Source organism: Hemicordylus capensis, chromosome 6 (assembly GCF_027244095.1).
Source record: "Hemicordylus capensis ecotype Gifberg chromosome 6, rHemCap1.1.pri, whole genome shotgun sequence".
In the NCBI taxonomy this organism is placed as follows: Eukaryota; Metazoa; Chordata; class Lepidosauria; order Squamata; family Cordylidae; genus Hemicordylus; species Hemicordylus capensis.
Genome location: NC_069662.1, coordinates 38,395,925 through 38,421,059, shown reverse-complemented (window position 1 = coordinate 38,421,059; position 25,135 = coordinate 38,395,925). Strand labels below are relative to the sequence as shown.

The window sequence follows — 25,135 nt, the reverse complement described above, 5'->3', positions numbered from 1 at the left end:
CGCTCCCAGAAGATCTGCTGCTGCACCAGGCAGCATGGAGCTCTGGAGGCTGGGACAACGCGTCCTGGCCTCTGGGTATCTCACAATGCACTGCACACTGAGCATGGTGCACTGGGGGATTCCCACAGGAAATGGGCGCTCTAGGCGTTTGTCTCTGCATCTCCTTGAGCTGAACGCAGTCCAAAGAGACACACGAACAGGAAACCTGGGTTAAGGGAGCATTCATTCCCTTAACCCCAACTAGGAACCAGACTAAAAAGCTGAGCTAGGTGGTGCTGCCCTGCTGGGATCGGGCCCAAACTGGTGAAGCATAACCCAGGCTGGGCATGAGAACAGCCTCTCTCTCTTTCACAGACACACAAACTTCTAGAATCCATAGTCATCTAATGTAATTTATTGACAGCAGGTTCAGAAGAGACAAAACACAAAACCTAACGTGTAGCATTCACTGTCACAAGTTCTGTGATCACCACTGCTTGAGCCTGGTCAGCACACACAGCAGAATGAGATGGACTGAACCGCTTCTGGCTGAAGGTGGATGGTCACATTTTTAAATGCGCCCTACATTAAATAAAAGGTGGTGGTGGGAAGTGCCTTCAAGAAAGCCAGCAGAACAGTTTGTACAAAGTAGCTGAGTTGAGAGAGGGCCATACCCCCTGATCAGGCCTCCCAGCAAGGCCCTGGATTTCCCAGCTTGTCTTGTACTACCTCACAGCCACTGGCCCTGAAGGCAAAAGGGATGGGCTCATCTGGAACAAACCAGAGGTTCTTGAAGAGCGTGGATTCAGACAACATGCACCTGAAAGTGTAGCCGTGCCTACTTTGTCAAGCCCATTTCAAAGCTTGGTTGTAGAAGTCAGTTTGGGCCACAGATGAACCTGAGGGTCCCACCTTGGTGTGGGTTCAGATGATCACGGACAACTTGCATTAGCTTTGTAAGTAGGTTTCATGTTATGTGTGAACTCGCCCCCAGTGTAGAGAACACTGAGCTAGATGGACCAAGAGTCTAACTCAGGATAAGGCAGTTTCATATGTACAATTTAACATCAAACTACTTTTGGTGAAGAGTAAATCTTACAGCAGTGCATGAAATTCCAGAAATAACCATTAGTATAACAACAACAACAACAACTTTATTTGTTATCCACCTCATAACAAATTGCTCTCTGGGTAGGTCACATCATTAAAACACACACAGACACACACAGACACACACACACACTACAAATAGTGTTGTAAGCACTACTGGTATACTTGAATGTTTTCTAATTTGAAAAAATGTACAGCAGCCATACCTAATCCAGAGCAAATAAAGTTGACTAAGAATATTACTGTACAGAAAAAATGAGGAGACACGGATCCAAAGGACAAAACCATAAACTAAAGAATAGAAAGACCGTGTAACAAATCTATTTTACATATAAATCAAGGACATTATTCATTAACATATTTTGGTTTGTAAGAACCCCTCATTTTGTTATTAGCAGTCAGTGGATATGTATATCTCTATTCCCACCATTATCATGGGGAGTTAAGTTTGACTTATTCAGGGTTTGTTGCTTCTCCATACATATGTATTACAATTTTTGCATGATTTATATGTAAAATAGATTTGTTACACGGTCTTTCTATTCTTTAGTTTATGGTTTTGTCCTAAGAATATTACTGACTAATCAGAAAAATTAAGTTTTGTTAAGTATTAATCTGTGGGTACACAGTTTGCAATGTCCTTGTAACCTTGGAAAAGCTGCTGCCAGTCTGAGTAGACAATGCTGAGCTTGATGGACCAATGGTCTGACTCAGTAGAAGGCAGCTTCCTATGTTCCTATTTAATAGGGTAGTTTCTATAAAACTTCTAGTTGTAACATATTGAATTGATGGATACTGGATTAACATGCTGCACAACATTATGTGCATGTAGTAACACTGCATTCACACAGTTGCACAAGAGCAAAAACTGTGCAACACAATTGTATGGCAATACAGTCATTATGTCCAACGGCCATACCATCATGCAATTGCATTTGTGCCATTTTTGCACTTGTGCAATGAACGCAATAGTATAACATGTGCATAAAGTTGCGCAGTATGTCAGCCATAGTTTGGTTTCTTGCTGCTGCCCAATCCCACCCTGTAGTAGGCATGTGCATGAACCAAGGGTTCATGCACCGGTCCGAATGCGGATCGGTTTGTGGTTTCATTAATTGGTCCGTACCGGTTTGGACCAACCATGAACCGGTCCAGTGGTTCAAGGATGGCGCGGGGGGGGGGGGGGGCAGCGAGCAGCCCCTTTAAAAGAAAGTAAGCAGGTCCTTACCTGCGTGGCCGCCGCTCCAGGCAGCTTCCTGCTGCCGTGGCACTCCCCACAGCAGCCCGCGCACAGCGGCAGCGTGGTGCTAGCACGCACCTGGCCTCCGCGCATGCAGAGGGATAACCATGGGAACCTCCTGTCCCACTTCGTCTAGCAAGAATGTCCCTGTTCCCAGCATTGCCTTCTGTGAGAGAAAGCTGGACGTAATTAACAATAACCAACACGTTTGCATTGGCAAGGAATTCATCTTAACTGGACTGACCTGCCATCTCGGTGAGCCGCCCCTCCTTCCGTCACTGTCTTGACAAAGATGCCGAGTTTTTCCAGGCCCATGTCAGCCCCAGCCCCCATTCCAATAATGCTGATGCCCAGACCCTCAGAATCTGCACCAGAGAAAGGAAGAGAGGCAGTTTGTTAGAGAGATGCTGTGGCTGAGACCTGCCTGGGAGTGAAGAGGATCTGAGAATAGATTTTGCATTTGGAGTCCGGTGCTGCAGTTTTCCTCATCTCATCCAGAGAATCCTTCATGGTCCTCAAAAGTGAAGGTGTGTTCCCAGTTTCTGACCCCAGGGGGCAGAAGGAGAGTGCCTGGGAGCAGGTGAGGAGGACTGTTTATAAAATTTGCTTTCTGTGACAGATGGCAGGGAAATGGTTGGAGCGTGACTGTGTGGGGAAGGGGTGTGTAACTGGGAAGAGATGCCTGCGACTGAAAAGGACAAGACATACAGAATGGGTATTTGGGATGCAAAGCTGAGATCTGGGATGGACAGCTGGGCTTTTGGTAGCAAGCATGAGTTATCCTCTTTGCAAAGCAGGGTTCATGTTGGTTTGCCTTTGGCTGGGGGACTACATGTGAGCACTGATTGCTGTAAGATATTGCCCTTAGAGGATGGGGCTGTGGCTCAGTGGCAGAGCATCTGCTTTGCATGCAGAAGGTCCCAGGCATCTCCAGGTGGGTCTGGGAGAGACTTCTGCCAGAAACTTTGGAGAGCCATTGTCAGTCAGTATAGACAATACTGGGCTAGATGAACCAATAGTCTGACTTGGTATAAGGCAGCTTCCAGTGTTCCAGTTCGGACACAAATTATTAACTGGAGAAGCTGGGGAGAAAAAACTTCTACTAATACTGGAACATGGTGAGATTTCTCCGCTTTTAGATTTAACTGAGGATATGGAATTGGCCACAGATAAGAGGATCAAAGCACCAGGTGTTATAATAATCACTAACATTCATGGGAACTTGCAAGGCAGACCTTTGAGTCATGGGTTCTCCCATAGGATGTTTATTGATGGTGGGGTGGAAGAAACTGCATGGTGAAGAAGCGGCCCTTCCATGAGGCGAGAGGAGGTGGTTGCCTCGGGCAGTAGATTCCTGGGGCACCAGCAAGGTGGTAAGATGCCCCTCTGCCTCCCACTTTTTAAAAAAGGGAAAAGAGGGAGAGGAGGAGGCACACAAGGACACCACTGTGAACTCCTTGGAGGAAGAGCAGGATATACATGTAAAAATAAATAAATAAATAAACAAATAAATAAATAAAAATAAAAATGGTCTTGAGCCACCACTGGCGAAGGAAAAGCCAGTGCCTGCCTTTCCTCATCTGGTGTTTGTCTCCCCTTCTCTCTCTCCTCAGTGGCTAATTTCCCCTAGCTCCTTCTGCTCCCAACTCAATGAGGAAAATCTCAATCTCTCTCTCTCTCTCTCTCTCTCTCTCTCTCTCTCTCTCTCTCAGGCATACCCATCACTAATCCCATGCGTGGCAGCTCTTGCGTGAGTTCGCGAGCAGCTGCCCATAGCGATAGGGATGGGGGAGAAAACAGTGACGGCGGCCAGTGGCAGGCCGGCAGGTGCGAGGCAGTAGCGGGCAGGAGGAGGAGGCAGGCTGGCGGGCAAGAGAAGGCAGCAGGCTGGTGGCCGGCCAGGCAAAGAAGGCAGCAGGTGGGAAGATGGCGGCGGCGGGGGTGCCAGCGGAGAGGAAAGAAGATGGCGAGTGGGTGGGGAATAAAACACCCAGTGGGCGGGGGAAGAAGGCGGGGCAGGTGGGCAAAAAAGTGGGGAGTGGGGGGAGAAAGCAGCAGCAAACTAGAGGCGCAGATGCTCTGTGCCCAGCCCAGCTAGCTATTATTATTTACATTATTATTTTTTACATTTATATTCCGCTCTTCCTCTAAGGAACCCAGAGTGGTGTACATGGTTATGTTTGTCCTCTCAACAATCCTGTGAGGTAGGTTAGGCTGAGAGAGAAGTGACTGGCCCAGAGTCACCCAGTGAGTTTCATGGCTGAATGGGGAACTAGGTCTCCCCGGTCCTAGTCCAACACTCTAACCACTGCATCAAAAGTAGGCACTAAGAAGAGAAATAAGGATAAATAAACGAGAGAGAAGGAGCAAGCAGTTCTTTCCTCCTGCACTGTGCGTGTGATTTCTCTCTCTCCCACAGTTTCCTCTACCAGTTGGTGGGGGACATTCAGAATCTCAGCATGGAGAGCTCCTCTGTGGTGAGTGTAACATATAACTAGGCTCTAAATGTGATGCTCCTGAGGGAAAAGATGGGATTATGGACTCTTGTTCTTAAAATCAGCTGAATCAACGCTACCAAATGAACCCTACAGAACAGCCTATTTGTGTTTATTCCCTGTGAATGTCGCCATAGAATTCAACCTTGGAATGTTGTGGATATGCTGTTCCTCTGGCAAGATGCCTGTTCATCCTTCTGTTGAAAGCCTATGATAAAGCAGACTATGCAGGTTCCCTGGATGACTTTTACAATGAAGAATTTCTTCCTTTCCAAATGCATACCTAACAGCTGGATCAAAGCACAAACTCCCACCTCCTCCACTCCAGCTAAGAAAACTCCACTGCCAGTCTCTATCACATTTCTTCACCACCCCTCCACCCCCTCAATTACCTTTCTCTAGCTCCACAGGAAAGAGATCTAGCCTTTCCACTCGCTTCTCCAGTTCATATTCTGCGGAGGCAGCCATGGGATCAACATCTTCATTCCGTCGGTCATATTCTTCATTGGAGTAGGTGCTGAAAACCTGGTAAGAGAGGATAGGGATGAATGAATAGCAGAGACAGGCATAAGGTCTGATGTGAGCCTGTCAGCCTGGAAACCATTTTCAGTGACAAGGCCCAGCTCTGAAACATGGGAATCAAAGCTTCTGAGATTGTGCAGAGTGCCCTGCCCTCACCAATGGGTCATCACAAACCAAGGCAGTATGTTAAAGTGGTTGGAGCAGCAGACTTAGGCTGAGAAGATCCAGGTTCAGATCTACCCCATTTCTAACCAGATGCTCACTGGATGACATTGAGACTGTTGCTAACTCTTCTGCCTAACCTATCTCACTGGTCTGTTCTGAGGATAAAATGGGAGGAGGGTAACATTTAGGGATGTGCGAACCAGTTCGAATTCGAACCAGGGCGGTTTGATGGTTTGAATTTGAACCAAACCAGCCATCAGGTTCGAGATGCAGGTTTGAATTTGAACCAAACTGGGGGTGGTTCGATTCAAACTGGTTTGGACTTCCAAAAATTGGTGGGGTGGTAGCTGGCACCCATGGGTACCTACCTTCCAAACCCCAAAGCAATCGGACACTCGTACGATTTTTAATGAATTTTTGAAATTTATTTTTATTTTTCTCTCATAGGGTATAATGGGACTCGAACCAGCCCATTATTCCCGATTGTGGAACACCCATGGGTGCCAACAACCACCCAAACCCCAAAGCAATCGGACACTCCTACGATTTTTTATGAATATTTGAAATATTTTTAATTATTTTTCTCATAGGATATAATGGGACTGAACCAGCCCATTATCCTCTATTGTGGAGCACCTAGGGGCACAAAAGTGGGGTAGATGGTAGACACCCAGCGGTGCCTACCACCCACAAAGCCCCAAGGCAATCGGACAATCCTCTGATTATTGGTGAATTTTAAAATTATTTTGGAATTCCTCATAGGGAATAATGAGGATTACAGCAAATGTATAGCTTCACGTCGGGGTAAAGGGGTGTTTTAGAGCAGAGTGTGGTGGGTGGTAGTGCCCAAGGGGGGCCAGGAAGCTATAATAATTATTTGAAAGGAATTGGGCAAAGGGCTGATTTTTAAGTGATTTTTGAAGTTTATGTGTCTTTAAGGTTAGCAAATGAGAGTGGATTCATGGTTTGTCATTGAAAATCTAATATGCTACCAAAGAATCTACACTCAGAACACTTCAGAAACAACAAAACCCAGTACCCCATGGGTTAGCAACCTATGAGGGTGGTTAGCACCCTCTGTTCACTACACCACCACTCACTCTGGGCCACCCCAGCACCCCACAAGTGGCTTTAAGGTTTTTCTCCATAGGGAAGAATGGAGGTTTCAGCAGCCCCATAACTGCGCTTGAGGGGTGCTGGGGTGGCCCAGAGTGAGGGTTCCAACCACCCCCATGGGTTGCTAACCCATGAGGTACTCGGTTTTGTTGTTTCTGAAGCTAAGCACCTAACTCTGTTCAAGATTAATGCCTACAATTTTAAAACATCCCTGCTTCCAGGCAGTTTCCTAACACCTTTCATTTGAGAAAGACTGCACAACAGAACAGAGCTAATTTTGGTGTACTGTGGATGGGATTAGGTAAGAGTGTCCAATGAGAGTTTCTAAAACAAAGAGTATTCAAAATCCTCTGCCAAGTCTTTCCGGGGTAGATGGGTCATCTTGATATCAGCACAATGAGTAAGGTCTCACTGTTATAGACCATTAGAAGCCCTCAACCAATCAGAGGGCTTGATTTCTAGCTCCTCCTCGTGCTCTGTGAAGCCACTTCCTGTCCCCAGGTCTTACTTCCTAAATCACTATCTACATTTCAATGTGCTCACACATCTTTAAGAGACAGTTTCCATAAATGTGATGAATTTGTTTGGTTTTCAGTGTTCTTAACATGATTCGAATTTTTCTAGGAGCGACTGTTTTTCATTTTTATTTTAAGCTGCCAAGTGGCTCTGTCTGCCAGGCCTCAAACCCAGAATATCGGTTGGGTGAAAGAAATCATGTACAAAGACCTCACTTTCTATGACAGACATAGCGATGTACTACGGTAACCAGTTTGATGTGGTCCATTGAGGTCACAGAAGCACCATGGGGTGATCTAGGAAAGCAACTAGCTGTTTGAAGGCACGGCAGCATCGCTCACCCTCTAGACTTGGCCTGGAGCCTCCTGGACTCTGCATCAATCTCCAAGTGACTATGGAAAGCAATCCTGGAGATTTTAATGGCTTGATATTGGGACAAATATTGGGGACAAATAACCTCCAGGAATAGCTTCAATCAGAGTCAGTAACCCTAATGCACAGCAATTGGCCATTTGAATGTCATAGATATGAGGCTAAGGTCAAGACCCTTGAGGTCTTGGGTGCAATCCAAGTGGGAAACATTTCCCAGAATGTGGTGAGATCTAGCGTGTTCAATGTATCACTTCCCTTGCTACCACATGGGGACTTCGTGTTAGTTACCACAGCAACCACAGATCTGTGGAATTCACCCTCAGTATTACAGCACTGACATATGCACTTCCCTACTGCTGCTTCCCCTAGCTGTCTCCCAGACCTGTTCTCAGTCCCTGGACTCTCCCTTTCACTTCTCTTCCCCCCACCCCCTAGCTGAAATAGATGGTAAACCTGCTAAGCACACCTGTACAGCCCCTAGCACATCATTAGCACCAAATATATCTAAGCAGTGATAACAGCCTTTCTGTCACATACAACTGCAACTCTGCTAATCTACCTACCTACAAGGTCAGTAATGTTGCTGAGCCACAGATTTCTGTAGAGAGTGCATCCCTTGACCTAGGAGCATATGGAGGTAGACCTCTCGAGATGACCTTAATGTGTGGTGGGAATCATGCAGAAGAAGGTGCTCTTTGGACCTAAGCCATTCAGGGCTTTAAAGGTAATAACCAACACTTTGTATTTTGCCCGGAAACCTATTGGCAGCCAGTGCAATTGTTTAAGTATAGGCATAACGTAGTCTCTCCAAGTTACCCTGGAGACCGATGTGGCTGCCGCATTTTGAACTAACTGAAATTTCCGGACTATGCACAAAGGCAGCCCTACGTAGAACACTTTGCAGAAGCCAAGCTTGGAGGTTACCAGTTGGTGCACCACTGTTTTGAGGTCATTTTCTTCAAGGAATGGATGCAGCTATCAAATCAGCCGAAGCTGATGAAAAGCACTCTTAGCCATCGCTGCCACCTGATATACCAGGGTGAGGCCAGGATTCAAGAGTCCCAAGGGATTTGCAGCTACTCAGAAGGAAACAAAAGAGAGGTGCCTCATGGTCATCTTTAAAACGCCCATTTCAGATACTTTTTTAAAAAATCATTCTGTACGGTAGCAGAGTTATGGTGAAGTGGGTTGGCTTTAGCCTCTTTATAAAATGTTTTATTAAGTTGTGAAAGCGCCTAGGTCTTTACAAATTTTTTTGGAGGGGAAAAGAAAATAATTTTCTTCTCTTTCCTCCTCCACACTGGGGAGGGAAAAAGCAAATGGGCATCTCTTTATCTCCTCTACAAGTAACAGAAGAGAAACAGTGCTGCCTAGAACAAATAGATTTTATTAATTACCTCAGAATATGCTCGTGTAGGTGCCAGTTAAATGTCTAGGTGCCTTGGTGACTGGGATTTGTCAAGCCCTCTAAGTTCCCTTGATAAAGGATTTTATCCCAAACCACTGGGCCTGTTAAAGTCAACAGTGCAGCATCTAGGGCTACCTCTCATTTTTGTCTCCTTGGTGGCGCCTCCACCCTGGTCTTTTTCTTTAGGTCTGAGCTCCTCGGGAGGACCAGGCAGATGTCCTATGGCAACGCTAGCAGAGTCCAGCCCAATCCAGTGAATGGCTGGATCACCACCACTGGAGAGAGGGAGTCGGCATCCAGTGCAAAAGGAGACCTCACTTAAAGCAGTAGCAGTTGGTTTCTCACAGGACTCCTTTGCCCTCTGAATGGACAAGACTTTAGTTACAAAAAAGCTTCATGTAATCATGAATAAGTGATGAGGTATCTCCTCTCTGCTTGCTGCCGAACCTCGACCTGTAATTACAATGTGAAATTAATGGCATCACTTCCTCAGCACTTCCTCTGCATCTATCCGGCCTGAGCTGCCAACATCGCTAACTCTTGGCGGCTGAGTCTCCAACCGCTGGCGATGAGAACTGCTACGAATGACTATAAGAGGGAGTCCCTGCATATTAGCCTGCCCAGCTAGGAGGATGGAGCAAATGAAGGTTCTATGGGGTATAGTGTGCCATGTATTGTGCATGGACTATAGCCCTATCCACACATTCTATTCCATGCACATACTATCTGTGTATAGTGAATGCACATATGTACAACCCACATTCAACACACATACAGAAGCACACTTCCTATCTATACCATGCATTTGAGGGACCTGTACCCAGGTTCACTTTTAAAGTGTAGGCACATATATACTCACACAAACATGGACATGTGTACAGGAATGTAAATGTCTGAAGTGGACTTATATCACCCACATCTCCCACTGAGGACGGGGCATAGCTCAGTGGTAGAGCACACGACTTGCATGCAGAAGATCCCAGCAGGTTTGGTCCCTGGCATCTGGGGAAGACTCTCATCTGAAACCCAGAAGAGCTGCTACCAGTCAGTGCTGAGAGTAATGAGCTAGATGGACCAACGGCCTGACTCAGTATAAGGAAGCATCATATGTTCACTCTGCTAAGCAGAACTAGGGAGGTTTTTGCAAAGGTTTTGGATGGATGTTGTGTGACTTGAGGGAATCCGATGGGATGTAAGATGCACTTGAAAAAGAATTAACTCTCTTCCCACCACATGAATGCACATAGTGAATCCTGTTCCTCAAGAGGTAGTCCCTGGGTCAAACCAGAGCACTGAAACTAACGGAGTGACTTACTCAGTCCTTGTTGCTTCCTCCCCTCCTGCATCCCCTGCCTCCCCTCTCCTCCAATGTCCAGATGACCGCTGGTGTGTATCTGCGCATATGCATGCTTTTTCCTGGAAGTGAAACTTCCTCTTGTTTCCCCCTCTTTCATAATTATTCCCTATTATTTTTTTCACTCACCCTATCTCCCTTCCTCTCTTAGCTCCCCCGAAGCAAATCTCATTCTCCTTTCCTTCCTTTCGTCCCTCTCTTTTTGTCTCTCTCACTTTCTGTCTCGGTTCTCTCTCGATCCAAGGAACCTCACCTCCTTACACCCACATTGAGCCTTTCACAAGCCTCGATGTATCTAACACCCCCACAGCGTGCCCTTGCCCTCTGGGGAGAATCACTCCCACCCCAACATCTCTGCCATCTTCCCCTCTCCCCCCCCAACCCCAACCCCCAAGCATTCATGTGAAGAGGCTCAGTGCTCTCGCGCCCCCACCCTCTGTCTCTCACGCTCGCTCTATCCTGTAATCGAGCCACACAGGCTGTCACAGCCAGAGAAACAAAGCACAAAAATGCTCCCCCTCCAAACCCATGACAGCACTAATTAAGCTGCCAGGGTAGCCATCCGCCTGCCTCTGCCCTGCCCCTCTGACGCATCGTTGCACCACCTGCGAGCCCTCGCAAACAAGCAGGGGTAAGGGTCCCACGCATGCTCAGTCTCAATTAAGGATAGAACACTTCCAGAAACATTGGAGGCAGAAAGAAAAGAAAACCCAATTCTTTTTGAGTTTCTGTGTGGGAAGGAATCGAAGTTTCAGAGAACGAGGATTTTCCTTCCTAGCATTTATTTGACTCTCAGTATCAAAGCCTGGTTACATCCTTTTGGACTCAGAAATAATACATAAATAGACCTGCTTTGAGCTGATCACCAGTTAAAAAAACAAAACAAAACAAAACAGCTGGGAGATAGCTATATTTCAGTGTGTTCTTGGAATTTCCCCAGAGATTTCCTATTTTTCCTTAACAGACTATAGAAATTTGGGCGGTGGGGGGAACCTTCTAAAATTTCATTTCCCCTCTGTACTCTCACATCACTGGCTCTCCTACCTTGACATCTGTGGTCAGGAAGGAATCTTAGCCTCAGTCAGACCAGACAGTAGCTCTGGCCAGTCTGACTTGGGGTCAGTCAGATTTATTTTTTATAACTTAAACACAAATAAATCATTTTTCTAAAAGATGTGGCTGGGCTCACTTACATGAGCCCCCCCCCCAACCCCAGTAGATATCTTGGTGCAATGCAGCTCGTTCTTGGAACTTATGTGGCTTGATCGTGATGAGTATGTGTGGTGTGTGCGTAAGGACATGCACACAGGTAAAGGCTGATGTATGGCTGATCCCATCTTGGGGTGGAGGAGTTGGAAGTCATGGCCTTTGAACCATTTTCAGCTAGACTGTGAGGTTTTGTGCTTGTTTGTTTGTTTGTTTCAAAGTAAGGGACAGAGATCCGGACATTAATGTGCTGACATTGCGCTACACTGGGGAGTGTCCTTGAGGACTGTTCCAAAAGTTACAATTAGCAAATAATGTGATCACCTCCCTCCTGACAAGAGAGTATGATGCTGATGCTCCAAGGTCAGCCCTGGTTTCCTGTAGCACAGTTCAAGATACTGGTCCTGTCCTTCATGGCTTGGCTTATAGAGAGAGATAAGTAGCTGCCCCAAACTGAGTCAGAGCATCGGTCCATCAAGCTCAGTATTGTCTGCACTGACTGGCAGTGGCTCTCCAAGCCTTCAGGCAGGAGTCTTTCTCAGCCTTGTCTTGGAGATGCTGCCAAGAATCGAACCTGGGACCTTCTGCATCGGAAGCAAGCACACTACCCCCGAGCACGACGGCCCAATCCCCAATCTGGCTCCTACGGCATATGAAAGTAGCTTCCACTCCATATCCCATCATGATCCCCAAACTGACTGAGGGCACCCTCTTCACACGGTGGTTTACCCTGAGGAAATGGCTCTTCACTCCTGAGGGCTCTGTGGGAGGGGCGACCCAAGGTATTGCAGCCCTGGGGGCGAGGGGATGCCTTGCAATACACCCCTGGGGTGGGCTAGCCCTCATGCATCACATCTCTCTCTCCCTTACAATGTGGGGAGCCCGGAAGAGGGAAGGGTGTCAGCAGCCCCCTCCTCTCTCCTCATGCTTCTTGCACGTTTTCCAAGGAGTGTGAGGAGAGGAGGGCAGCCTCCTTCTCTGTTTGCCCCTTTGCTCCTTGCAAAGCTTGCAAGGGTCAGATGGGTGCCAGAGAGCTGCTCCGATGGTGGCGGTGGCGGGCGGGGGTGCATCTTGCTCTTGGGCTAGTGACCAGTGTCCCCTCTAACAGGGATGCCCAGATGTTGTTGTTGACTACAACTCTCATAACGCCCAAGCAAAAGCCATTGCAGCTGGGGATTCTGGGAGTTGTAGTCAACAACATCTGGGAATCCCTGTTAGAGGGGACCCTGCTGGTAACTCAGTATCCACTGCCTGAGTGACTGCCTCACCTTGCCTCACACTCTGCTCTGTGAAGACCATCACAGAATGAGAGGAAGGACTCTTTTCATCCTACCCTCTCTGCCTGGGCTAGCAGGGTTTGTTTGATCCCACTCTTTCTCCCGGAATGCTTATCCTCACAACCACCCTGTGAAGTAGGTTAGCAGGAGACTGGCCCAGAGTGACCCATATGAGTTCCACGGCTGAATGGGGAATTGAACTCAGGTCTCCCTGGTCCTAGCCCAACACTCTAACCACGGCACCACCCTGGTTGGCTCTGGGTTTTTCCAGATCAGACATAGCCTTCCATTTGACTTCTGACTGGTAGGCCCGAATTAGCTATGGATGACTGGCGACCAGAGGCCAGAACTTCTATACTTCTATTGGTTGTGTAGAAGGGACAATTCTGCCAGCTGTAGCTTGCCATGCAAGGGTAAGAAAAGCTGTACCTGGAGACATTTCCTCTTCTGTCCCCCGCCAAAGCAACGGGAGGCCTGGCCTTTGCTGCATCTGGTCACCTTAACCCGGCACCACCTGGATTGCTTTTAAGTCCCACCTCTTATCCTCCACCCCTCCCCAACATCTGATTTATCTCGTTTTCCCCCTGAAGCAGCGAAGGATCAAACCGAGCTGTACCAGAAAACTCTGCCCACACACAAGCTGCCAAGCCCCATGAAGGAGTGTGCTAACCTACCAATCAGCGCATGACTCAGCAGGCACACATATGGTGGAAGTCACGCATGCAAGAGAGACAAGGCCAGGGCATCTGTAGTAATCCAGGCCAGGATTTCCGCCTAACTGCACTGGGTTGGCAAAACAAACCAAGGCCTCGGAGCAATGAACTCCATCACAGAGCAGGCAATCCAGAGCAGGACTTCCGTATTCCCCTGGAATGGACTCTGAATTCAAGGTCAAGAATCGAGACCAGTGTTCTTCATTGCAAGGCCTGAGAGCCAGGGGAGCCTTCTAACAAATTGTTTATTAGGCCTATGCAAAGCTTTGGCTGAAGCTGAAGACGACATACAGCCCCTCTGACATTGCAAGGAGGTAACCCTTCCCAGCATGCCGTGCTGTGCTTTGCCCCATGTGGAAACCCCGGGAAGGACTACATTTCCCAGTGCTCCGGGCACACCTTCCAAGATGGCGCTGGGGCTCAAAAAGGCTCTGGTTGTTGGGTTTTTTTAAAAAATTATTTTTTAAAGGGGCTCCCTGGTGCTGCAAAAAGCTCAGCACTGTGGAAGTCCATGCCGTGGGAAATGGCTCTCACATTGAAGGGTTTGTTTTGCCAGTGCCCTCCTCGTGGAAAAAACACACACACACAAAGATCGCTGATCTAGAGCTTAGACTGAAGCAAGGCTCAACAGGATTTAGCTCCACAACCTGTTTTTAATGCTGATGGCGGGGGGGGGGGAGGAGGCGGCAGTCCTAGATCACAACAGAATAATGATGGGGGAAGGGTTCCTTGAGCATACAGTATGCATTTCCCTTCTCAGAGAGAAACCACAACGAAGCCTTACCTATTTGGGATTGCAACGGAGGCCTGCCAGGGAAGCTGAGGAAGGTCATGCAAAACAGGGGCTCTACCGACGTATGTCTGGAGGGCAATGACTGCACAGTCAATGCGTGGCACATCACCCGAGAAAGGATGCTGCTTCTCCCACTGTGATGTATCATGCCCATTTTATTTTTAAAGTCTCCTCCCCGACCTTCCAGATTAGTGCTGTACGAGGGTCACAGGAAGACATCTCCTTACGTCAGGGGTTCACAAACCTGGGTCCCAAATCTGAGAACCCCTGTGTCGCCTTATGATGTGCCCTCCTGCAGTCCCAGGCGGACTGATCCAGAGCCCTGCTGGATCCGATTACCCATCTATCCCACCAGCTAGATCCTTCTAGGAAGCCCACAAGCAGAGCATGGGGCCCATAGCTCTTCCCGGCTATTGGTTCCTCAGCAACTGGAATACTGTTTCTGAACCCAGAGGTTTTTACTGAGCCATTCTATGGCTAACAGCTGTTGAGAGAACTGGCCTGTATGAATTGGTCGAGACCTCTTTTAAAGCTGTTTCTGCTAGTGCCCATCACCCCAGCTTGTGCCAGTGAGTTCCCTAGATTAATCACACATTCTAGGAAACAGTTTTTTCATTTGTTTGTCCGGAGTCTGCTGCCGTCAGTGAATATCTTTGAATACACAGAGGCTGTTCTCACACACAGCCTAACCCAGCAGCACGTGAGAACGGCCGGGATTGGGGCCGATCCCAGTGGGGCAGTGCCGCCTAGTCTAGCCCAGCGCACAGTGCATTGGGGGATACCCGGAGGCTAGGACATGTCATCCCAACCTCTGGAGATCAGGTCGTGTGGGAACGCGATCAGCACTCCCAGCAGGGATCATTCAAATGTGCTTTGGAGTTAATGGAACATGAGCATTTAAGAGAACTGAAGTTCGGTGTCTGTCTGTGTATGTTGCACTAGTGCAAGGATGTTGCAGTAGCTAATTTGGCTAAGTCAGGAGTCTGCATTCCAGACTAGTGTTGCACGTGCCTAACCTGAGGGTGCGCACCCTTCTTTGCAACCTCTTCGTCAGTCCCTATAGACTTCAGGGAATGAGGCAAAATGATCCGCTATCCTTGTTGCCCAAGCACAACGCTTGCACAAGTGCGCCAAGAGCCCAGCGTTAAGCATCTGCTCAGCTCTGTGACTGTCTTGTGAGTGGGGAATCGTCATTTGTTGCACCAGTGCAGGGGTGCCCAAGCAGTGTTCCCTCTAACAGGGATTCCCAGATGTTGCTGACTACCTCCCAGGATCCCCAGCTGCAATGGCTTTTGCGTGGGGATTCTGGAGTTGTCAACATCTCGACATCCCTGTTAGAGGGGAAACTGGTCCTAAGCTGTGGTACTCTAGATGTTGCTGAACTACTACTCCCATCATCCCCAGCTACAATAGATTGTGGCTGGGGGTGATGGGAGTTGTTGTTCAGCAACATCTGGAGAACCACAGCTTGGGCACCCCTGCACTAGTGCAGCATTAGTCCAGATGTCAGCCTCTCTATATACATGCATACAGTACTTTTATCACTCTGTATCGCTGCCTCCCCACCCCCTCCGCCCGAGTTGTCTTTTCTCTAATCCAAAAGGCCCCAAATCCTTCAGCCTTTCCGAGAAGTGAAAGTGCTCATACGGATTGCCCTTTTCTCTACTTTTCCCAGCTCTTCTGGACTCCCAACGGCTCCTTAAAACATTTACGTCCCCAAAGAGCCTTGAGAATGAGTTGAGGCCTTCCCTACAATTGAGAATGAGTTGCTTTCCCACTTTGCCACCCTGATGTGGGCAGATATTCCTTTGTCAGCAAACATTTGACTCAGGCTGAACTCTTCCTTTTCCGCTCACAAGGAACCACAACATTCACAGCAGTGGGGGCTCTCTTTCTCTAGCTGAGAACTAAGGCAGAGCTTTGATTTATGGTGATGAATACCCCGTTTCAGTGTTTCTGATCCTTGTGGCCCAGACGTGCAGGGGACCACTGCAAACTGGGCAAAAAATCATCTTGTACCATAAGTGGCGACGCTCTTATATTTAGCAGCAGGAGGGCAATGTCCCTATTCATCCCAACACAGCATCTTTTCCAGTGGCTGTTGCTGGTGTCTCCCTTGAGTTTATTTTTAGACTGTGAGTCCCTTTGGGACAAGGAACCATTTATTTCATTTCTTTTGCTATGTAAACCGCTTTGAGAACTCCTCCTCCCTTGGTTGAAAGACAGTATTTAAATAATAGTGGCTGACATTCAGACTGAAATACTCATGAGCAGTCCCACTGAAATTCATGGGACATGTTAGGCACGAGTAGCTTGTCCTATTAATTTCAGTGGGACTGCTCATGAGTAATTTCATCTGGTCGTCGGCCAATAATAATCATTCAGTTCACATCAGTGCCTTAGCTTTCCAGAATGGACGTGGGATGTGTTGGGTGTGAGGAGGGATCTCTGCCTTTTCCTGTTTCTGGTTGCACGTTACAGTGCTTAACAGAGTGCAGAAAGCTGCAGTCCAGATTCATTCCTAATTATTTTTTTGTTCTGCCTGATAAACGTATCTACAACATGGGCATGCTCCTACGCTTGATATTTTAAAGATACCAGGGTGACGCTTTTGTGTTCTCAAGTGACAAAAGCATGTGCATTAGTAAACAGCCTTGCTTGTTCTTCCAGGGGGCTTTGTGGGTCCTAATGACCTCTGTGTCACTTGAAAACTTGCACAATCTCACAAGACAAGGACACCGGTTCCCCAAAAGGCATTGTTTTGTCCATTGGGTACTCTCAAGTGATTACATTTTTTTGCAACGGGAAGCAGTGCTGCTCAATGACCTTAATTTTTAACCTTCTGATTTTCTAACCTTCCCTCCCAGGAAGTTCAGTGCAGAAAGGTGCAGAAAGGTATTCAAAAACAAATAACTACAATGCATATATCCATGCAATCAAATACGACACGAAAGCCTTGCTCATCCCTGGCCATTATGTGCTTGCCTTGAGTGATCCTCAGTAAGATCCATGGGCAGGCTACAGAAGACAAGGAGTACCAACACTAGAGGTGAGCTTAGCTACCAAGAATACCACGAGGCGCCATAGCTCAGCGGTAGAGCATCTGCTTTGCACACAAAAGGTCCCAGGTTCAAGACTCGGCATCTCCAAAAAGGGCTGGGACAGACTCATCCGAAACCCTGGAGAACTGCTGCCAGTGCAGACAATACTGAGATAGAGCGATAAGGACATAAGAATATAGGAAGCTGTTTTATACTGTCAGACCATTGGTCCATCTAGATCAGTATGATCTGAGGCTCTCCAAGGTTTCAGGCAGGAGTCTCCCCCAGCTTTACCTGGAGATGCTGCCAGGGACTGAACCTGGGACCTTCTGCATGCAAAGCAGATGATCTTCCACTGAGCTATGGCCCCATTTCCTAAGGGGGAAAATCTTACCGCAGACAGCACTCACATGACGTCACTCATCCACATGCAAACCAGAGTAGACCCTGCTTAGTAAAGGGGACAATTTATGTTTGCTCCTAAAAGAACAACTTGCCTCTTGACTTGCTATAAGACAGTTTCCTATCTAACCTATCCCTGTGTCTGGATGCAGAGATGCCTTATGCTGAGCCAGGCTGTTCGTTCGTCTTGCTCAATATTGTCTACACTGTTTGGCAGCAGGTCTCCAAGGAAGAGCCCGACCTGGAGATGTCAGGATTTAACCTAGGACCTTTTACATGCAACGCAGGTGCTCTCTCACTGAGCTACAGCCCCATGCCTGTAGAAGCCAACATGCCACCTTCAGCTGACTTGTAGATACGGGAAGTCGGCTTTCTCTAATGGTCTGTCTGTACCAGCTGACTTCCATGGAATTTGTTCATGCACATTATTACAAATTAAGAAAGGTACCCTCTTTAGTGCTCTCTCCCCTACCCACAGAGCTAACAGCATCTTTGGGGTGTGATTTCAGTTGGGAATATGAAGGGCTTAATACCCCCTTCTCTAACACCTTTGCTCTGATCAAAGCTCCCGCCTAGAGCTGCAATAAACGGGGCGGGCCATAGCTCAGTGGTAGAGCACTGCTCTGTACACAGGAATTCCCAGGTTCAATTACTGGCATTTCCCATTTGAGTTGGGAAAGATCCCTGTTTGAAAGCCTGAAAAGTTGCTGCCAGTCAGTGAAGGCAATGCTGGACCACAAGAATGCTTCATATGTTCCATTCTTCCTGCATGGCATTTAGTGTGGCCCAAATTGTGAGTTAGAGATAGAGCAGGCTCTTGTAAATATGGACATACATGTATTATGCAATACCCCTCATCGCAGACATTGTCCTCCACCACCAATGGGACCTTTTTTCTTTTTTTAAAGGAAAGCGAAATTCATCACTTCCCTTTTCCACCAAACTCCTTGTTTCTTCCTCCTTTTGCAAGCCACCCCCCCTCCCGGTTACAAAAAGCGGTAAATCAACCTCACTGAGAGCTGTGAGGGGACACAGATGCCTGCAACTCAGCATGGTTAAAGCAAACAGACAAGAAAACTGAAATCTGGACCGCAGAGGAAGGGGTGCAGATACAGAAGCAACAGAGCAAAGAGCGGTCAGATAACAAAACAGCACAAAACAAAGGAAGCAGTTCTAAGTTGAGCGAACGGAGCCTACTTTCCATTTCTTGTTAACAAAGTCACTTTTATCTAGCCCCACCCACTATGTGCTGTCAATTTGGTTTGTATCCAACTGTCAGCACATGGGTTGCAAAGGGGTCTTTTTCTATATTTCGAGACACTAGACTAGTGATGTCAGCAGCGGCCTGTGTCTAGACCTTTTGGTGGACCACTGCCACGCTTCACCTCCTACAGCCCCCCACTCCCCTACTGCTGGCCTCTAAGACGCCCCCCCACCACTACTGCCCCCACCCACCCTCTGCTGGCCTCTATGATGGTCCCCACTCACCACTGGTTCGCACACACACCCATACTGGCGCAGTGTGATACAATGATGTCATTGCCACAACGTCTGTTATCCCTGGGATGGGCACAAAGGAACCTAAGAACAGCCCTGGTGAATCAGGACCAAGGCCTAGGTAGTCTAGCATCGTGTTTCACACAGGGGCGTGGTTGGAGTAGACCCAGAGACAAGATTTTAAAATAGCCCCCTCCCCCCACCAAAGCTCAGCTCTTGAAGTAAAGAAATCTTAAATGAGGCTGAATAGCAAAAAGCATAAAGGTAACAAAAAGCATAGTAAAATAGATAGATAGATAGATAGATAGATAGATAGATAGATAGATAGATAGACAGATAGATAACCTATGTGCCACAATAGAGCATCATCCTAAATTATTTTTTTAAAGGTTTTGTAAATTGTGGACAATGCCAGTCATTTAATGGTATTAGAGAAAGACATGCTGTTCTGGTAGCTCCAGGTCTTAACACTCAAATCAGTTTTGGAGGATGAATACAACTGAAGGAAGCCCGGGACGGTGCACAGCTGGGGGAGTCAGTAATGTGACTTGCCTCTCGGGGGCCCCCAAGGCAGTGCCCCCCCAGACATCTGTCTCCCCTTGCCCTATTATAGTTATGCCCCTGGTTTCACACAGTGGCCCACCAGATGACTTTGGGAAGTCCACAGGCTATACCCTCTCTCTTGCTGTTGCTCTCTGAGGGTATACACTCTCTCTTGCTGTTGCTTGCCTGCAACTGGTATTTAGAAGCATCTTGCCTCTGAGGCTGGAGGTGGCCTATAGACACCAGACTAGTAGCCATTGATGGACCTGTCCTCCATGAATTTGTCTAAGCCCCTTTTTAAAGCCATCCAAGCACATCCCATGGCAGAGAATTCCATAGATTAATTATGTGTGGTGCAAAAAAGAACTTTCTTTTGTCAGTCCTAAACTTCCCGACCTTCAGTTTCATGGGATGGCACCAAGAAGGTGGCATCATTAAACCATATCACGGTGGTATAATGAGAGGTGAATCAGCGGCAGTGGTGAGCAGGGGTCACCACAGAGGCCAATGGCAAGTGTGTGTGTGGGGTGTGTGTGATGGCAGTAGTGAGCAGGGGGTCGTTGCAGAGGCTAGTGGCAGGTAAGCATGGTGGCTCCGCCTCAGCCAGCTCAATTACAGACCCACATCAGGGTCCTCTAGGACTTCTTCTCATGTACTGAGGATTTGGTTTGTATTGGACTGTAAATGCAAATGTTAATAGAGGGGGGCACTCAGATACACAGGTCTTTCCAGATCCAGGATCTTATTCTCTGGCCACATGCTGATCAGAGACCTTGCACTATTTTCACAGTGCCACCTGCTGGTCAGCACTTGCATTCTGAGAAGAACCAGCAGTCATCACATAAGCAGTATTGAAAAGGGAACAGAATGCAAGTACTGGCCAGCAGATGGAGCTGCACAAAGAGCGTGAGGTCTCTGGTCAACATGTGGCCAAAGAATAAGATCCCAGTACGAAGGACTGCAGGCACCAGGAAGAACCTGTTTAAACATGCACAATTTATTACCTCCTGGAAGGACCCACACTCAGACATGTTGATCTCATAGGTCCCTTTAGAAAGTAGGCTAGTAAAGCTGCTGTGACCAAACTAGTAAAGTAAAGTGTGCCACTGAGTCGGTGTCAACTCCTGGCGACCACAGAGCCCTGTGGTTTTTCTTTGGTAGAATATAGGAGGAGTTTGCCATTGCCATCTCCCGCGCAGTATGAGATGATGTCTTTCAGCATCTTCCTGTATCGGTGCTGCCTGATATAGGTGTTTCCAGCAGGGATGTGAACCAGCAATCTCTGGCTTGCTAGTCAAGTCATTTCCCTACTGTGCCATTAGGTGGCAAACTGGACATTCCATTAAATGTGTAGCTTGACCCTATGTGTGTGTTAACTTAAACAGCAGCCAACTTATCGGGGGAGAGGGTACACAAGAACACAGGAAGCTGTGTTATACTGAGTCAGACCATTGGCCCATCTAGCTCTGTATCATCTTCACTGATTGGCAGTGGCTCTCCAAGGTTTCAGGCAGGATTCTCTCTCAGCCCTACCTCGAGATGCCAGAGATTGAACCTGGGTCCTTTTGCATGCAGAAGGACCCACTGAGCTACAGCCCCATCTATCACTGAGCTACAGCCCCATCCTCTTATCAAGTAATCAGACCACTAAGAGCACATAGGGAGGACGTATTTTACCCTCTCCCATCTCACCACGGTCCTGACAAAAATCTCTCCTCTGAAGCTACCCTATTTATCTGAATCCAAGATTATGTCCTCCTACCCCCCAAGTTCTTCAATGTTTGAAATTGGGGAGTCATCTTTTTAGGGAAACATGGTATTTGCCTTAGGAGGAAAGTTGCCATTTGTGCCATCAGTAAGTTCAACATGTCAATAAAAAGTGTGCCTTTGTATGTTTGCAACTTTGGTAAAAACTCTGTCACGTACCATCAAGTCATCCATCAAGTCAAAGTGCATAAAGCCCTACAAGAACGGCCCCCAGTTCCTGTACCTGTGCAAAACCAGATCATCACACCTGTTCAATCCATCCCCTCCTGCAGGTTCATGCACATGATAATAGGAATTTAAGAACCTGTCTTAGACCGAGGCAGACCATTGGTCCATCTAGCTCAGTATTCTCTACACTGAGTGGTAACGACTCTCCAAGGTTTCAGGCAGGAGCCTCTCCCAATCCTACCTGGAGATGCCAGGGATTGAACCTGGGATCTTCTGCATGCAAGCATGCGGATGCTCTTCCACTGAGCTATGGCCCCCATCCCCTAAGGCACATGTAGTCACCCATCCAAATGTAAACCAAGACAGACCCTGCTTAGCAAAGGGAACAATGCATGCTCACTGCCACAGGACCATCTCGCCACTCTCCTGGCACCCCTTTTGTGCCCTGCCTCCCGGCCTGTTGCAAACAGAGGGGCAACATCTTGAAGGTCACCTGCCAGGGACAGAAAGTAAGTTGCAAGATGTAGCGTATTTTATCAAGGATTGATGAGACGTTTAAACACACACACAGCCCACATCGACACTAACTTTGCTGGCCTTGCGTTTTGACAGGCGAGAAGTTCTTTTCTATTCCATGTGGATGACCTCGAGGTGACCTTCCTCCCCCCATTTCCTTTTTTGCACATTGGCTTTGTTCTTAGGCAGAAGGTTTCCCCTACTAAAACAGCTGAGCCTGAACTGGACATATGCATACTGATGATGAAGCAACACAGAAGGGAAGAGTGGGGTTGGATTTGATAGATGCGTTGCACACAACCCAGACAAAAGGCTGAAGGAAGGGGGTATTGATCTTAGCCAGCTGTTAATGGGTGTACGCTCCAATCATACAGCTAATTTTACCACCACCCTGCAGTGCATCCTCCCCCCTCATAAGCACATCATGGGCTGCTTCTGCTAAATGCGAGAGGTGCACCCTTTACTATGGACACTGCTCCAAAGCTTGGTCATTTCATGCGGATGATGTGCATTTGCAAAGCAACAGATTTCAAAGACACCAGAGCCCTTTTCAGACACTAGGCTTATTCTCACAATCAGAACTTTGGTAGGAGAAGCCTTCTACCAAGTTTGGGAGCTGCACATATGCCTGTTTTCTGATCGTGTGTGAAATAAAAACCGAGCAGGAGGCAAGGAGCTTGATCGTTTGCTAAATCCCAGCTGAGTAGGATGGTTTTTCCTCCTGCCTTGTTCCAAAGCTGGGGAAAGAATCTGGGTAGGACATGTTACTCCCACCCAGCTGGGGCTTATGGTCAGGCTCCCCATCTTCGACCTTGTTCACTCACACATGATCTGAAAACAGGAGTGTGCCCAATTCCTGAGGCTTCTCCTATCCAAGTTCTGATCCTGAGAACCAGCTGATTATGTTGTACCTGCGTTCAGATGTCTGTACATGGGTTTGTGTGAATGACTGCACTTAGGTCCATTTTAAAAGTTAACCAGGGTACAGGCCCCCTCAAATGATGGGACAGACTGGAAGTGGATTGCTGTACCTGCGTTCAACATACGCAGTGTTCCTGCATACACTATACAAATGTTGTACGAGTGTTGAACAGAATGAGTGAACAGGGCTCAGAATTTTCCTATAAAGGAAACTGAAGCTCACATGCTGGCTGGAATATCCCAGTGCTTGGAGAAGTGACAGTACCAAATATATTTGGGGGCTTAGATCATGAAAACCTAGCTCTAGGGAAAGAGCTTGTTTGTACTGCTAGGGTTTAACCCTGGAAATTCGAAGTAACAATCAAGAAGCTAGTATCTCTCCGAGTGGGTGAGGAGCATCATTACCTTGCCCTCTGAATATATATCCACAGCCAGTGCCAAACAGTATGGATTTGGGGAGTAAGAGCTTCCAGATCAAAGAGTGTGGTTTGCAGGCAGGCCTGGTCCTGGCATCTCCCACTAAAACAAGTTTATTACTGGACTGGGCAGAGAACCAGTTCTAAAATGTCAGGGCTAAGTTCCAAAATGTGAAGTCATATAAGGGTGTCTCTGAGCATGTGCAGACCTCATTTCCTGCGTGAGGCATGACTGACCACCCCTACATAAGTTTCACTGAGATTAAGTGAAAAGGCACAGAAGGTCTGACTTCTTAGGTTTGAGCCCCAGAACCTCTTATTTCCACAGTCAAATCACAACAGAAATGTATGTCTTGTGGATGTGGCGGAGAGACACAATCAAAAGGACGGACAGACTTCATGAGCTCCCCCCCCCCACCTAAGTTTACAGATGTGCACTTTGTTTGGGGAAAGAAAACAGAGTTTCCTTTCACTGTGATGCTTCTCTCACTCCCCATCCCGGCTTCCCAGCGAGCCCTTCTTATCTCTCTTCCTCCTCTTGAGTATTCCAATTGTTGCAGTTTCTCTTTGCACTGGTTTCCACAGATGACCTTCATTGTCTTATTCATGGACAGCACCTGCCCCCCTTCTTGGATGACAAAGAGAAATTGCTTCATAGATCTCAACAGTACTCTTCTGTATAGGGAGCGGCCCCACACAGTCCCCATTCCCTACCTGATCTCCATATGCCCCTTTCCCACACCCCTCACCCATTTGTCTTGCACCAACCCCCCTGTGGACTTGGCAGCAGTAAGTGATGGGGAGAGGGGAAAGTGGCTCAGTAGCAGAGAGCATGATGCGCCAGCCCTTCTAATGGTTTCCTTTAAAATGCAGGGGTCTGCTGTTCATTTGTGAATATATATGGAATATATATGAAACCTGCAATCTGAAACTGAAGATGTCCTAGTAGGGTCTTTGTTCGTTGTGTTATTTCTAATAACATGTAGTGCTTTTTAATAATGATATTTAGTGTGCTTTAGAGTGATCAGTATTTTTCACATAATGTAGGTGGGGAGGTTGAGGATGATTCAGAACCCTATTCTCAGGTCATACTGAATGCATGTACAATCTGTGTCCAGTGTATGGATGCACAGATCTGTTACGCACATACAATACAAGGAGAGGAGAGCTGGTCTTGCGGTAGCAAGCATGACTTGTCCCCTTAGCTAAGCAGGGTCTGCCCTGGTTGCATATGAATGGGAGACTACATGTGTGCGCACTGTCAGATATTCCCCTCAGGGGATGGAGCCACTCTGGGAAGAGCATCTAGGTTCCAAGTTCCCTCCCTGGCATCTCCAAGATAGGGCTGAGAGAGATTCCTGCCTGCAACCTTGGAGAAGCCGCTGCCATTCTGGGTAGACAATACTGAGCTAGATGGACCAATGGTCTGACTCAGTATATGTCAGCTTCCTATGTTCCTAATTATTCACATATTATGTTAAATATACACAATGATACACTTCCTGTCAATAGCCTGCCATTGAGGGGGCCTGCACCGAGGTTCACTTTTAAAATGGAAGAATGTACAGTCATTCATACAAGCAATGTACATGTGTACA

At 47.5% G+C, this 25,135-nt stretch overlaps 1 protein-coding gene across 1 annotated transcript in view; it reads right to left on the bottom strand.

The window, feature by feature from the left end:
- Positions 1–25,135, bottom strand: part of PPP1R9B (protein phosphatase 1 regulatory subunit 9B) — a 90,458-nt gene that overhangs the window by 34,047 nt on the left and 31,276 nt on the right. Inside the window, exons 2-3 of the mRNA XM_053264861.1 lie at positions 5,217–5,349; positions 2,574–2,694 (exon numbers count right to left, since the gene is read on the bottom strand). Coding sequence (XP_053120836.1) covers positions 2,574–2,694; positions 5,217–5,349 — 254 coding nt within the window. The remainder of the gene's footprint in view (positions 1–2,573; positions 2,695–5,216; positions 5,350–25,135) is intronic.